The sequence below is a fragment of the Antedon mediterranea genome, chromosome 4 (assembly GCF_964355755.1).
Source record: "Antedon mediterranea chromosome 4, ecAntMedi1.1, whole genome shotgun sequence".
Lineage (NCBI taxonomy): Eukaryota > Metazoa > Echinodermata > Crinoidea > Comatulida > Antedonidae > Antedon > Antedon mediterranea.
Genome location: NC_092673.1, coordinates 2950771 through 2964309, shown reverse-complemented (window position 1 = coordinate 2964309; position 13539 = coordinate 2950771). Strand labels below are relative to the sequence as shown.

The 13539-nt window shown below is 33.9% G+C and overlaps 2 protein-coding genes across 2 annotated transcripts in view; both read right to left on the bottom strand.

The window, feature by feature from the left end:
* Positions 1–225: 225 nt before the first annotated feature.
* LOC140047885 (pyridoxal phosphate homeostasis protein-like) lies at positions 226–4591 on the bottom strand. The gene is made up of 7 exons (XM_072092912.1): positions 4420–4591; positions 3710–3817; positions 3351–3462; positions 2437–2571; positions 2048–2190; positions 1604–1702; positions 226–1174 (listed from the first exon to the last, which is right to left on the bottom strand). Exons 1-7 carry the CDS (start codon positions 4516–4518, stop codon positions 944–946), a joined length of 927 nt encoding a protein of 308 aa, XP_071949013.1. The 5' UTR covers positions 4519–4591; the 3' UTR covers positions 226–943.
* Positions 4592–5087: 496 nt separating this feature from the next.
* The window catches only part of LOC140047884 (DNA polymerase lambda-like), a 42943-nt gene continuing 34491 nt past the window's right edge, over positions 5088–13539 (bottom strand). The window contains exons 8-10 of the mRNA XM_072092910.1: positions 6605–6696; positions 5875–5988; positions 5088–5690 (exon numbers count right to left, since the gene is read on the bottom strand). Coding sequence (XP_071949011.1) covers positions 5535–5690; positions 5875–5988; positions 6605–6696 — 362 coding nt within the window. The 3' untranslated portion in view covers positions 5088–5534. The remainder of the gene's footprint in view (positions 5691–5874; positions 5989–6604; positions 6697–13539) is intronic.

Sequence of the window (13539 nt, the reverse complement as noted above, 5' to 3'; positions counted from 1 at the left end):
TGGTTTCATTGGAGTTTAGAACATGATTTGGTTACTGGTTCTTACAAGTGTAACCTGGAATTAAAACTACACACCAAGTTAATTGCAGTTATAAGTGTACATGGTTCGAGTATATACAAGAAAGTTAAAATGATTTATAAATATCATTTTGCCATAAACTAATTTTACATTTTACATGAGAATGAAAATAATATCACACCAGAGCATAAGTATGTTGATATAAATAATAGATTTAATTCTGTAGTTCTTGGTTCATTTCGAACACAACAACACTTGATATTTCAACACAAAAAATAACAACAGACAGAATATACAGTATTGGTATTAGGCCTACAAGATGAAATTACTGTTTTGAGAAACTAGAGCAAGAGGATGATAAATAATCTTACAATTTACTACTAAGATCTTTGGTACACATTTGTAATATAATACCTTATTGCAGTAATTCTAATATCTAATCAAGTTGTTTAATCATGTTCTTTAAATAAAAGAAGCAGGTATATTCTAATGTATGGTCATATATATGCAGTATAAACATAGCAATATTGGTACATAATGACTGAATTCTGGAAAGAAAATATTTTAGGTATTTTTCCTAGTTATTTTATGAAACTTGGTTCTATGACACAGTAATGATAACGCAGAATATGGCGTAGATATAAAGTTTATGGTACACCACATATATTAGTTCTGAAATGGAGAGAAACTCAACAGTTCATTTCAGAACTAATATATGTGGTGTACCGCAAACTTTATATAACATTTGATTTCGCCATGCAAACCTTCAAGCAGTATTATGTCAATATATATATATATACTATTAGCACACATAATAACTTCAATCCTCAATATGATTGGTTGTTCCTGCCTTATTCTTAAACTACTCGTATTGCATTGAAAATCATTTATATTTAACATATCTACATTAAAAAAACCATTTTATTTATTTACTATCATTTATATCTAGTTTTTCAACTTGATTTGATATATGATTTGTTTGTGTAGCATTCTTTAATTCGTCGTTGCTGGTTGTCGATATCTCCTCGTTCTTGGGTAGTACGTTCTTGTCCTTTAATTCGTTGCCGGTTATTTGTTTTTCCTCGCTTTTGGGCCCATAGTTTCTAGCGCCAAATATAGTACTACCTACTCTGACATTTGTACTTCCATGGATTATCTGAAATATATAAGTGATGAATTTATTATCACAATATATTGGTATCTGGGGTATTGTAATCACACAAAAATAAAGGATTTAGCACATACAGTACAACCATATAAGTTGTATACATCTAGAAGGTTTATAGTACAGTAATAAGATTGTGTGTAAACAAGTTTTTTTACACAATTTACAAGCTAACTCTTGAGGTTTTGCTGTTGAAAAATGGGTTCAGAGTTAGATTTATAACAAAAAAATAATATTTTAGTTTTAAAGCTCTGTCTATGCTATCAAACATTATGAAAAAAAAATGTGATGTGCATATTTGGGTAAATAACTACCATATTTGGGTATAACACTACCACATTTGGGCACATCACACTTTTTTTGTCAAACTAGTTGTAGACAGAGCTTAAGAAATACGCCAATTTGTATGTAGTTACTTACTGCATGTTCAAAGTCATTAGACATTCCCATACTAAGTTCTACCTGGTCAGAAGTTAGATTAAATTTCTTGCAAACATTTTCACGGCATTGTAAAAGACACTAAAAGGAAAACAATTTATCGTTCAATTTAATAAACACATATTTAAAAATAAATTGTATATCAGCTATGAACACTGTAATCCATACATTTCTTTAATAACTTGTACAGTCAACTCTCTAAATACTAGACACCTTTGGGCTGGCGTACTATGTCTGGTTTTCTGGAAAATCTGGTATTCAGAACGTGTATTTAATGGTAAAAATGAATTTGGGACATTTTGAACCTCAAGAAAAGTCTGGTATTGGGAGAGTGTCTGGTATTGGGAGAGTGTCTGGTATTGGGAGAGTTTCTGGTCTTTATAGAGTCCGGTATTTGGGAGTGATAAATGTATAACATTAAGTTACCTGAAAATCAGGGTTCGGTCCAGTGCTAAGGTCATGGTCAAATGCACCAATAGTCATCAAACCAACTGTTTCTAGGTTTGAACATTTTTCTCTCACTTCCTCATAAAGGGTGCAGCAATTGTCAGGTGCTACACCATTTTTATCTAAAGAAAAATAAACATTCTTTATATGAAAAATATCAGGAGACTTCATGAAAGCATTGCCAAACAATAGAGGGCATAATGACAACTTTAAAAATACACCAAACCATAGAGGGTGCTATTGAACAAAATAAGGCATTTGCAGTATCAAAACAATGGGTGTGCTAATTTGTTTTACCCAATCAGGAGATGATTCAATTATTGTGAAACTCCTGGGTGGGGGCAGACAATATCTGCAATTAAACTTACTTGTTTCACCACTTGTGTTTACTTGAACCATGACCTTTAACCTCTGAGGTCGTTGTAACAATCCCCAGTGTTTGTCAATTTCTTTGGCTAGTTTAAATCTATCGACCGTTTCAACCATATACAAGTTTGGTATATCTACCGTTTAGAGAGAAAACTATTTATACAGTTTACTATTTATACAGTTTACTATTTATACAGTTTACTATTTATACAGTTTACTATTTATACAGTTTACTATTTATACAGTTTACTATTTATACAGTTTACTATTTATACAGAATACTGTACATACAATTGATTGATTGAAATATATATTTATACTGGGTAACTTCTTCAGTCAATGACTGGTCTCCCAGAGGGTCCAGTTGATGATCAGTGGCTGTGATGTACTAATACACCGGGGTAACCCCCTACTCGTCTCGAAAGACGTACTAGGTTCTTTAAAATGCACATGAGCTAGTTGTGTACACTGGACCTACCACCAGAACCAGGTGATGTATGTTATTCTGTGACAATGTGCATAATGTTTATAGTGTCCCACCTATATTACAAATTTTTAACATGATGACATCATCAAAATAAAACATAGATGACATTTTGTCAGACAATCGGCTGAGCAAGAACATATTAAAAGTTTGCGCATGCACTCACAATTTATTTTGAAAAACACCTTTAAGTTGTTAAAGTTTTAATAAAAAGTGTTGAATGAATATGGAATATTGTTCAAAATAATCTTATTTATTTATTGCGGTATACAAAAAATACAGCAGAAGCTGAAAGCGTTGTATTTACATGTTATAAAAATATAAAAAAAGTATTAAAAAAATATGGAAAGAACATAAAAATCAAAACACAATACAGAATCAAACAAAAATGACATTAAAATTACATTTATTGTGAAAATGTGTACCTACCTAGAAGTTTCTTCACTTTATTTGTCTGTAAATGTCCAATAAAATGCCACTTGATGTCTGGACAAGTTTCTTGCACATTTTCATCCCATGCCTTCTCAAGTATTTCTTGAACCTTTACACAAATAATGCAAATATTAATCACGATGTTTCCTAAAGCTCTGTCCACACTATCAAACTATGTGTGACAAAATAATGTGATGTGCCCATATATGGACATGACGATGTCATATCACTGCAATATTTGGCCACATCACTTTTTTTGTCAAACTAGTTTGATAGTGTAGACAGAATTTAAAATGGTGGATGGATTGCATAACGATAGCATTATTTTTAATTTTTATGTGTATAATTTAACTCACATAATTTTCACCAAAGTGACGCTGCCCTGCGTTGAATGCAACCTGGATTACTTCTTTAGGCTTCGTCTTTGACACAGCAACCAATCGAGGTTCAATTTTTGGAATGCCCTAAGGAAGTAGAAATTAATCAATTAATAAATTGGGGACCCCTTTGGAAACAAGCCTCTGGGCTTAAAGGGCCATCCCCTGCTTTCCATGCTTATTTTCTTGTCTAGTCTTGTATTTTTATATTTAATGTTTCTTTTTATATTGCATTTACATTATACTGTTATATATATTTGTACTGTATTTGGAAAGCAATAAATATTACTTACTTACTTTACTAAATACGATTTGGCGTGAGCATCTGACAATGTATTTAAATCATAGCGAACCCCAATAAACAAATGACAAATTACCCCAACCAATATTTCGCTGTGTGTCTACTATCTACGCGTAATTCGTTCATTTATGGGGATTGTTTTGTGTTGATTCTTTGGGGTCCACTTTGATTTGTTCATTATACATAAAAGGCCTACTAATAATGTCATGTGGATGTTTCCAGGTCCTACATACACCCCTAATGCAGTTTAGCCAGTTTAAAGTGTCACTGTCAGGGTCAATCAAGGCCAGGCCTAGCCTACCTACTAGGCCTGGCTGGCACCCGGCCACAGTCTGGCCCTTTTAGTTAGTTAGGCTTAGCTAGAATCAATAAATAGAAAGGTATTTACGTCTGATCTTTTGAGACTTGCCACTTCAATTCGTTCTAATACTGATCTCAATGCTTTGCTGATATCTACGGTTGCAGTCATTGCTGATCTAAGCGTCATTTAATGAGGTAAAATTTTCAATTTATGTCATATTTATATTCCCAATACAAAATCAAATCTTTTGAAATAGGAAAAACTAGAGGGCGACAAACAGTTTTAATCTAGGCTATGGAAAAAGTTTTTTAAATATTTCTTTTCTCTTGTTTTTGTATATTTTTAACGTTAAATTGTTTAATTGTATGGACTGTATGCCACTGTTAAAAAGGTGTGGATCCAATAAATGTTATCAGCCAGGAACAATAAAATATGTATTTTTAAAAAATGTATTGTCCTCAAAACAAAATCTCACTCTAGAATTATATTTAATATTATGCGATATTAAAATTGCCAATTGAACAATTGTTTGTTCAGGGAGGTGCAATAAATCCCAAATATGTAATTCGCTATGATCAAAATTAACGTTTTGTTCAGTGAATATGAACAAATATTTGTTTGTCGCCCTCTACAAAGTTAGCTAACTTGACGTGCGTCAAGAAAGAAGCTCTAGTTCACACTCCATTCAGCTAATGTTACGCTAGTGTATCTCCACGATAAAAACCGCCAAGAAACCACAAACGTTCAGATTAAAGATTACGCTTTCAAACTGATCTTTAATTCATGATAGTCGTGAATAAATTCATTTTAATTATATATCATCATTTAATGGTAAATTAGAAAATTATTAATTATAGTTAGTATATACGATGTTTCTATCAATTACAAATATGTATTATTTACACCAAATAAACTTTTTGTTAAACAGTCTACTCTGCAGTCTACTACTGGTTTATCAATATGTGTAATGCTCCTCGAACACATAGTGAGAAATAGCAGTCAAAGTTAGTATACTGGTTTACAAAACACAGGAATTTTTGGCAGCTAAAGCTTTGTTCCCACTAGCGAAGCAAACTATGCAACGTAAGAACATGCCCTTCCAATAATTGTGTTTTCACCCGCCACCGTGAAATCAAACCTGCGATGTTTGTTAGACAATACAGCACTTTGCGTCAATTACGTCGTAGCGTTGCGTCTCTACTTTAGTAATCGCGTTCATGAGGTGTTCTGTATTCCAAGCCAAGGTGAGTAAACACATCTTCCTCCGAGTGGACCGGTAAAGGTGTTCCATTATGAACCTTTACTTTGCCTCTTCGTATCACTCCATGCCTCAGTGCATGCTCAGATAATGACATACCCTGCAGAATTTAAATACAGATATTATTATACAAATAATTAATCGTTTAATAGTGCGTACTATTGCACGCCATGTGACCCACAATCGTCCAATATAATGACAGGAATTTATTTAGGTGTTATATAATAAATGATATCGTACACTTTAAAAAAAAACAATATACAGTAGGTAATAATTGAACAAACCTTCTTTATGGCAAGCGCCCTCAATGAGCGATTGAAATGGTCAGAACCTGTGAAATGTACAAGCGCGCAGTGATACTCATCCCATGGAGACACGATAATATCCAAGCGGCGATGCTAAATAAAAATAGATTACCATAAATTATTATTTATTACATTAGATTAAATTGAAATTGTTCGGTGTATGAACAATGCATAAAGGTGTCTTGTCATCTGTATCATCGGCATTATCATCATCGTCATCAACTCCCTGATATTGCATTCGATCTATCATTGTCCCCCTGGCCTTATCTTCAACATTATCTTTGTAATTATCTCCAATGTCTTTATCTTCTACGTCATCAACGTCATCTTCTTCACAACAACAACACATCATTAATCCCATTGTTATCTCCAGAATATTACAAATGTTGGACAAAAATTTGTTTGAAGGCTAGAAAATAAACAACTTTGAACAAAACTGTAAAAGTTTTTATCTGAAAGGTAGATGGCTAAAGCTTTGTTTCCACTAGCGACGCAACGTGCGAAAATGCCCTTCCAATAATTGTGTTTTCTCCCTCCTGTATGAAATCAAACCTGCGATGTTTGCAGCACTGTTGCGTCGTCGGTTCCCACTTGTGATTACGCAATACATCAATTTGCGTCAATACGTCGCTGCGTTGCGTCACTGGTGGGAGCCACGCTTTAATATTACGACTGAACTCTCCCCATCCACTAAACATAGCTACCTTACCTTAGCGTTTTCCTTATTCAGCTTACAGACTCCCATATATTTCCGTTGTTCTTCGTTATCTTCTTGTCTAACCAAGTCATCAGTCAGAATATCTGTAAAATGTAGGATATATTTTTTTCAATTAGGACGCGTCGCAATCAGTGGCGCGTATATGAACTGTTTATCCATCAAGAGATATCTACGCAATAAACACGTGCGGGTTTAATTTTATCGTTTACCTAAACTATACTGTGAAAAAAATCATTTGGTGTGGTTATCAACCTCAACCATACTTCATTGCACAAACATGAGATGTAATGGTTTTGGTAGACTTAACATTTCTTCTTCACAGAAGATCAGAATATTCAATAATGATTAGATGCATGCATGTCTTTGAGATCGAACAGCATGAAACTGGGTTTGCCTCGTCAGTCCTTTGATCTTATGTCTGGCTGCGACAAATAATACCAACAGGACAAATAATACCAACAGTACTATATACATATTCACCGGAGGCGCGATGTCTGTTAAGGGGCGTGGAACTCATCGTGTAGCAGGCAGCCATATATAAACCGTTTGATCTCCAGAGCTCAGCATCCTGTTAGATTGCCTTGGTTGTACTAACGTCAGTATAGTTATAGTAGGAGGAAGGGAAATATCAAAATAAACGACGGTTTAAAATGAACTTTGCTAAAGGTCCTTCATCCATTCAGCAGGAACAGTAAATCATCACGACTCACAACCTAATTAATGTTGTCCCAAGTGAGCGCTATTGCGCATTCGATGACGCGTAGTCAATAATCAGACGACAATTATCAATTAACTTGATTCCCAGATGGTTAAAGGCCAATTTATACAGACGAGCGGTAACCGCGTATCTTGTCTCATGTAGAACCTGTATCTATCCAGCGAAACCGCTCGTCCGCTCCGCGTTGTATGGTCAAAAAGGCCCATATACTCATACGATCGAACGGTAACGGCAAGCGGAAAACCGCGTAGCTTGTCCCACGTAGAATCTGTTGTATCTATCTCGTCCGTCCGCTCCGCGTTGTGTGTGATCATAAGAAATAACATAGTTTCACCATTATTACCGCTCGTTTGTGTTTGGCTTTAACAAATCAGTTAAATTCGAGGGGAAGTCGAGCAAGAACCGCGCCCAAAGGTGCCATAAATTAGACGTACTCTCTTTCAATAATTAATGCAAAATTAAAATGAGTGATGAAAACATGATGAAATGGTGATGATAATATCAGATCACTCTTCCCTGATAATGTATAGCTTTCGTGTTATGGGATGAACAGATCTAATTGAAACACTTTTACGTGAATCACGGAATGCAACATGTAGGCCTATACTAGAATCAACAAAATATAAAGGTACTCACACTAAATATATTAGGCTATGATAGTCATTTTGGTAGACGTATGGACATATTTAACAGGTATTTAATAGAGTAACTGGGCTAATTTCATGAATATTCAACGTATATTAAAATTATTATATTTCCCTTTTACAGAGGTCTTACATAATATCAGTCTGCTCCCAAACGCTCCTATGGGCCTAAGCCCTGAACACTAAAACAACAAAAAATACCAGCGGAAATATATAATCTTAAAGAATTAGTGGTTTGTGCAATATGGTTTTTGTCTCTACTTGCGGATCTGTATAAGTGTCGATTGTTTAGGATGTCCTAATCTTAGTATACAAACAATTATAATTATCGTAATGTAAACACACTTCTCACGACCGGCCGTGTTATTGATACAATATTAAAATAAACAAATGTTATATCGATTTACATAAAAACTGACTATAGACAAACAGATAACGGCGATTTTGCAAACATTCACTGAGGAAAGTAGGCCGCTAAGTTCAGACCATTCTACAAGATTTACAAGCCTAAGAAGAGATCCACTACAACATCCGTATATAGTATGGCGCGCCACTGTCATTTATTCGGAAGATAGTAGATATCTTGGTTCAATAAAGGTTCCTTATTTTTAATAGAAATATCTTAAGATTGCAATAGAGATACCTTAGAGTAAGCACGGACAAATTATTTTACTTAGCGCGCCATACATATCCATCGCATCCAGTTTGAAAGCGTTAGGGTTAAAGTAAATAGCAGGTATTTGGCGCTCCATACTCGTTATCCTTGATATACCAACAGTACCATGCATTATACCATTACTCATGGGAAAAGACAAAATGTGGCAAATTACAACCAATAATAAAAATCAATCCGTGTTCCGTATTGTGACGTCATCACATGATGTAATCACAAAGCAAGGAAAGTTTATGGTATAAAATACAATTATTGGTCAATACAACATAGGCCTATATATTGAAACCACAAGGATGTGAGCTTCCAATTTGACAAATTCACAGAATTGTTATTTTAGATGGAAAAAAACATTCAATGAAGGTTTTTTTTTATTGATAAATCAATCTACCTTTCTATAATGTTACATTTAAAGAGACAAGCGCACGAATATTTATTTTCAATTTTAAAAATTGTGTTAGTTGATTAGAAGAATATCTAATAATAGTTGGAAGTACATTTTTATGCAAATCTGACATTAGGAAGCAACGATATGAATCATAAATTACGAGCAAAAACGTTTTTTTTTTTTTTTTGCCACAAACGTTTGTTAACAAAATAGACATTCTTTGCGGTTATTTTAAATGAATAAAACCATGGAAATTAGAAAGGATATGTACTACAGAGGCTACTTACGTAGAAACTACAAGAAGAAGAATTGCACCGCGGCATGGAATTCAGTTTTTAGCCTCAAGCTGCGCAGTAAGAAGGATTACTTTCAGTTGATCAACACCCAGCAAGTATTATTTTCGACAAACATTGCAAAATTTTTCTGACCATGGCTTGGAACACACGAAATGATATATATAATACAATTCCTTCTCAAACTTAATTTATCCATTTTCTTAGTATTTAATCTGTCTCAGTTTTCTTAAATTTTTTTTTTTGTAATTTTGTTCTCATGTCTAATTTCTTGTTTTGTATTTATATTTAAGTGTGTATGTATTATTTTTCACTGTAAACTTGTTGCACATCTCATTGAGACTGTGCCTCTGATTTAAAAGAGATACAATAAAAGTTCAGTTCAGTTCAAAAACACCAACACATTGGTATGAATGGATGACGACACGGTTATAACAATTCCATCGACTCCAGGAGTTGTCTCCGTAGGTCTACCATGTTTATATTAGTGTATATTGTGGCTTACAAACTAATAGTATAAAAGAATATAGGCCTAGCAATTACAAACTATATAGGCCTAACGTATTTTTGCCAATACTCTGCCTTTAGATGATAATTCTCAAATAGGCCTTAAGCTCTGTCTATAACACTATCAAATTATTTTGACAAAAAAAGTGTGATGTGCCCAAATGTGGTAGTAATATACCCAAATAAGGTAGTGATATGACATCATCATGTCCATGGGCACATCACATTGTCACATACATGTTGATAGTGCAGACAAAGCATAAATACATCATACTATAAAGGTACAGTAGGTCTCTCAATAAATTGTGCCCTAAAGGATTTTCAATCAATCAATCAATCAAAGTAACATTTATTTCTCTTGTCTTTCATAGAAAATAAAAATTAACAGTAAAAATTATTAAAATAAGAGGGGCAACATTCCTAAAAAGCAAAGCTTGTATAAGGCAGCCCATAGAAAATGAAAAAAAAAACAAAAACAGGACAACACGGGAACCGGAAACAGGACAAAAACAGTAATGAAGACTTTTAGATTCAGGGTACCGAAAAGACTAAATATCAAAACTACAATGAGTGAAAGGATAATTAAACATAACTAGATAACAGGTGCCGTTTCAATTTAAAAGAAAAAATCTTCTTAGACAAAGCACTTTTTATATTAACTGGTACGTTATCCCAAAGTTTAGGACCAGTGAACTTAATGCTATGTTTAAAAGAAGTAGTTTTAAAAAAAGGAATACGTATTTGATTTGCGCTCCGAGTACTGTGGTTATGAAAATTAAGATTGAAACTAAATAAATCATCAAAGTGTGATGGCAGGATCGAGTTTAGCCATGAATAGAGGAAAACACTTTGTTGAAGATGGTTAATATCCTGAATTTTAAGAAGACCAAAAGAAGAAAACTAGACATGTAACTCGTCACTTTGACGAGTTTGGTTATCCGCCGCGCAAGTGGTGCAACATTAACATTAAAGGGATAGGTTGAGGACAAAAGGAAGTGTTCACGTTGGCATTATGACCTGAACTGAAGAATATGATATGTTGTTATTGCTGAATTTTATTATTTAAATTCATATATAGTATACACAGTATAATCTGTATCCATATCACATACAGTGTAGAATAGGTGAAATTACGGGACCCGCTATTTATTGCAATTTTTAACATGTTGACGGTTTTAAAATGAAACGCGAAGTTAGCAATTCCGAAAGGAAATTATCTCAGCAACAACGTATTAGCGTGTAGAAGAAATTTGAATACGTTAAATATTGATGCGCGCTCTTTTAAATGTAATGAATTATGACGCAAAAGATGAAAATACGACCTTTTTTATTTAACTGGCCATATGATGACGTCACAACATCCGATTGGCAACATTTTTACATAATTTCGTATCTACAATCCAATAGCTTCCAGGAAAAGTTTTAATCGTGATTATCACATTTTATTCTTACGAGCTATAACAGATTAAAATTTACTGTAAAGATGAAATTAATGCCACACGTGATTTAAATTTTTAGGCATGATGACGTCAAAAAAATTAAAATATTTTTAACTCATGCGAAAGATAGTTGATTGACCTAGACAATATCAAAATCGGGGTGAAAATAGAAAACGGATAAGTGGAGATGCGCTCTATTCAATGTGATGAGCTATGACGAAAGATACAAAAATCCTAAATTTTATATTCGCGTGGCCATACGATGACGTCACAATGTCCGGTTAGCCATATTAATACCTGATCCGATATCTACAACTCATCTACTTCTAGAATATGTCATCCACAAAAAGTTGACCGTCTAGTTTAGAAATTACGACTGTTTAAAAAAAGGCATATTTTAAACGAATTGTTTAACCTTTTCATAAAAAACGCGCGCAAATTGTTCAATTCGACGTGCTCGTATGACGTATCTTTAAGTCGAAATTGTTTAAAATTTGGTAAAATTACTAGAAAAGGCTGGAAAAACATAAATTACGAAAAAAAATACGTTTTCAATGCTACGTGTGCACCGCACACGTAAAAATGTGCGCACGCGCGGGAATTTTTGACATGCTTAAAACGACATGAAACGCGTAGAAAGTTGATTAGAAATTAATTTTGCGCATTTTGAAATTTTAAATGCGCGTGCGCGCGTAACTTTGTTTAAAACACGGAATTTTTTTTCAACAGAAAGTTAGCGCATGATATAAATTAAACTTTTGCAAAGTTTCAAGTTGAAATGTTATTTGGTTGTCGAGCTATGTTAAATACGACAAAATCGTTAAATCGCGCGTAAGTCACGTTGCGCAATTGTAAACGTCATGAAAAGCTTCGCTTGACGACGTTACGTAAATGTCAATATGTTAAGATAGTTACCGAAATGTTATGTTTGCGAGTTTTAGAGAAAAGCGTTACACAAAAATCATACAGAATGATTTCGTACAATCACAAGAGGTTATCCTGCAACTTCGTTGCGGATAACCAATAAAGGATTGGAATGGGATAAAGGAGCATTTGCTATGTATCTTACGGTTTTCTTTTGGATCAATAACAGTTTGTTTAAGTAGGACGGGTATGTATTACCCCAAATAGTGCTACCGATTTACCGTTCTATATATTTCATTGGTGAATGCTTGAGGAGCACATGTGAAGCGCATTACAGTATTTGATTTCACAGAACTACTGGAATGTTAGGCCTCTACATGATCGAGCCTGCAAGCAATAACCGATTCTTTATAGGGGAATTTTGATATGAAGTATTCTGGTGGTAGAGTCATTGCATAACAATTCATCAGGGATTCGTTATTACGCACCTAGTTTCTGAACAATACCATTCATTGGTTGCCATATAATACATCAGGTGGTTTTCATAATTTTTTTATTGCTGACGGAAATAAAAAAAAAAACCGTTTTATTCTTTTTTTAATAAAAAAAAGAAAAGGGTAGGCCTACTTTCCCAGGGAATTATTCCCCAGACCATATCATCATTCGACTCAATTTTGTTTTTGGTTTTCCAAACTCACTGTCACCTTGTCCTTTTTTAAAGTGGCACTCAATTGCAATTTATATTTTAAATGTTTATGAATTAAAACCCTAACCATACGAAACGCTTCCCGGTCCCACCAACACTGATAACTTTGATTTATTTTGCGTGCACACGAACTACGTGTGCACGCGCGCAAAATATGGATCTTTAAAGGCCATTTACACTAGGGCGATAACAGTCGACGATAGAAAGATAAATATGCATTTTTTATACCTACAACTAAAGTGACAAAAAAAGTGTGATGTGCCCATATTTGGACATGATGATGTCATATGACTATTATACCTTTTTGAGCATATCACTATTTTGGCACATCAAACATAACGTTTGATAGTGTAGATAGAGCTTTAAGCTCTCATAGATGTCTCATAGATGTTTGTTTATTGTTTTTTTCTTTACATGAACAATCTGAAAGTAGGTTATTCATTATTATAACATTATTATCAACCTTGGCCCGAAACCATACATGAATTCACTTTTATTAACAACAAGCAAAGTGCCAGATGTTCAGGAAATTCAACTAATCAGTAATATTAACTTGTTTAGGTACGGTACTGAAGTATGCCGCTACTGCAATCAACAATAGTCATGGCAACAGTAGCAATACAGTCTACAATAAAGTACATTGTAATCTTATATAGTTATCTTGTTTAATGATATGGAACGAATTATCATTACTCGT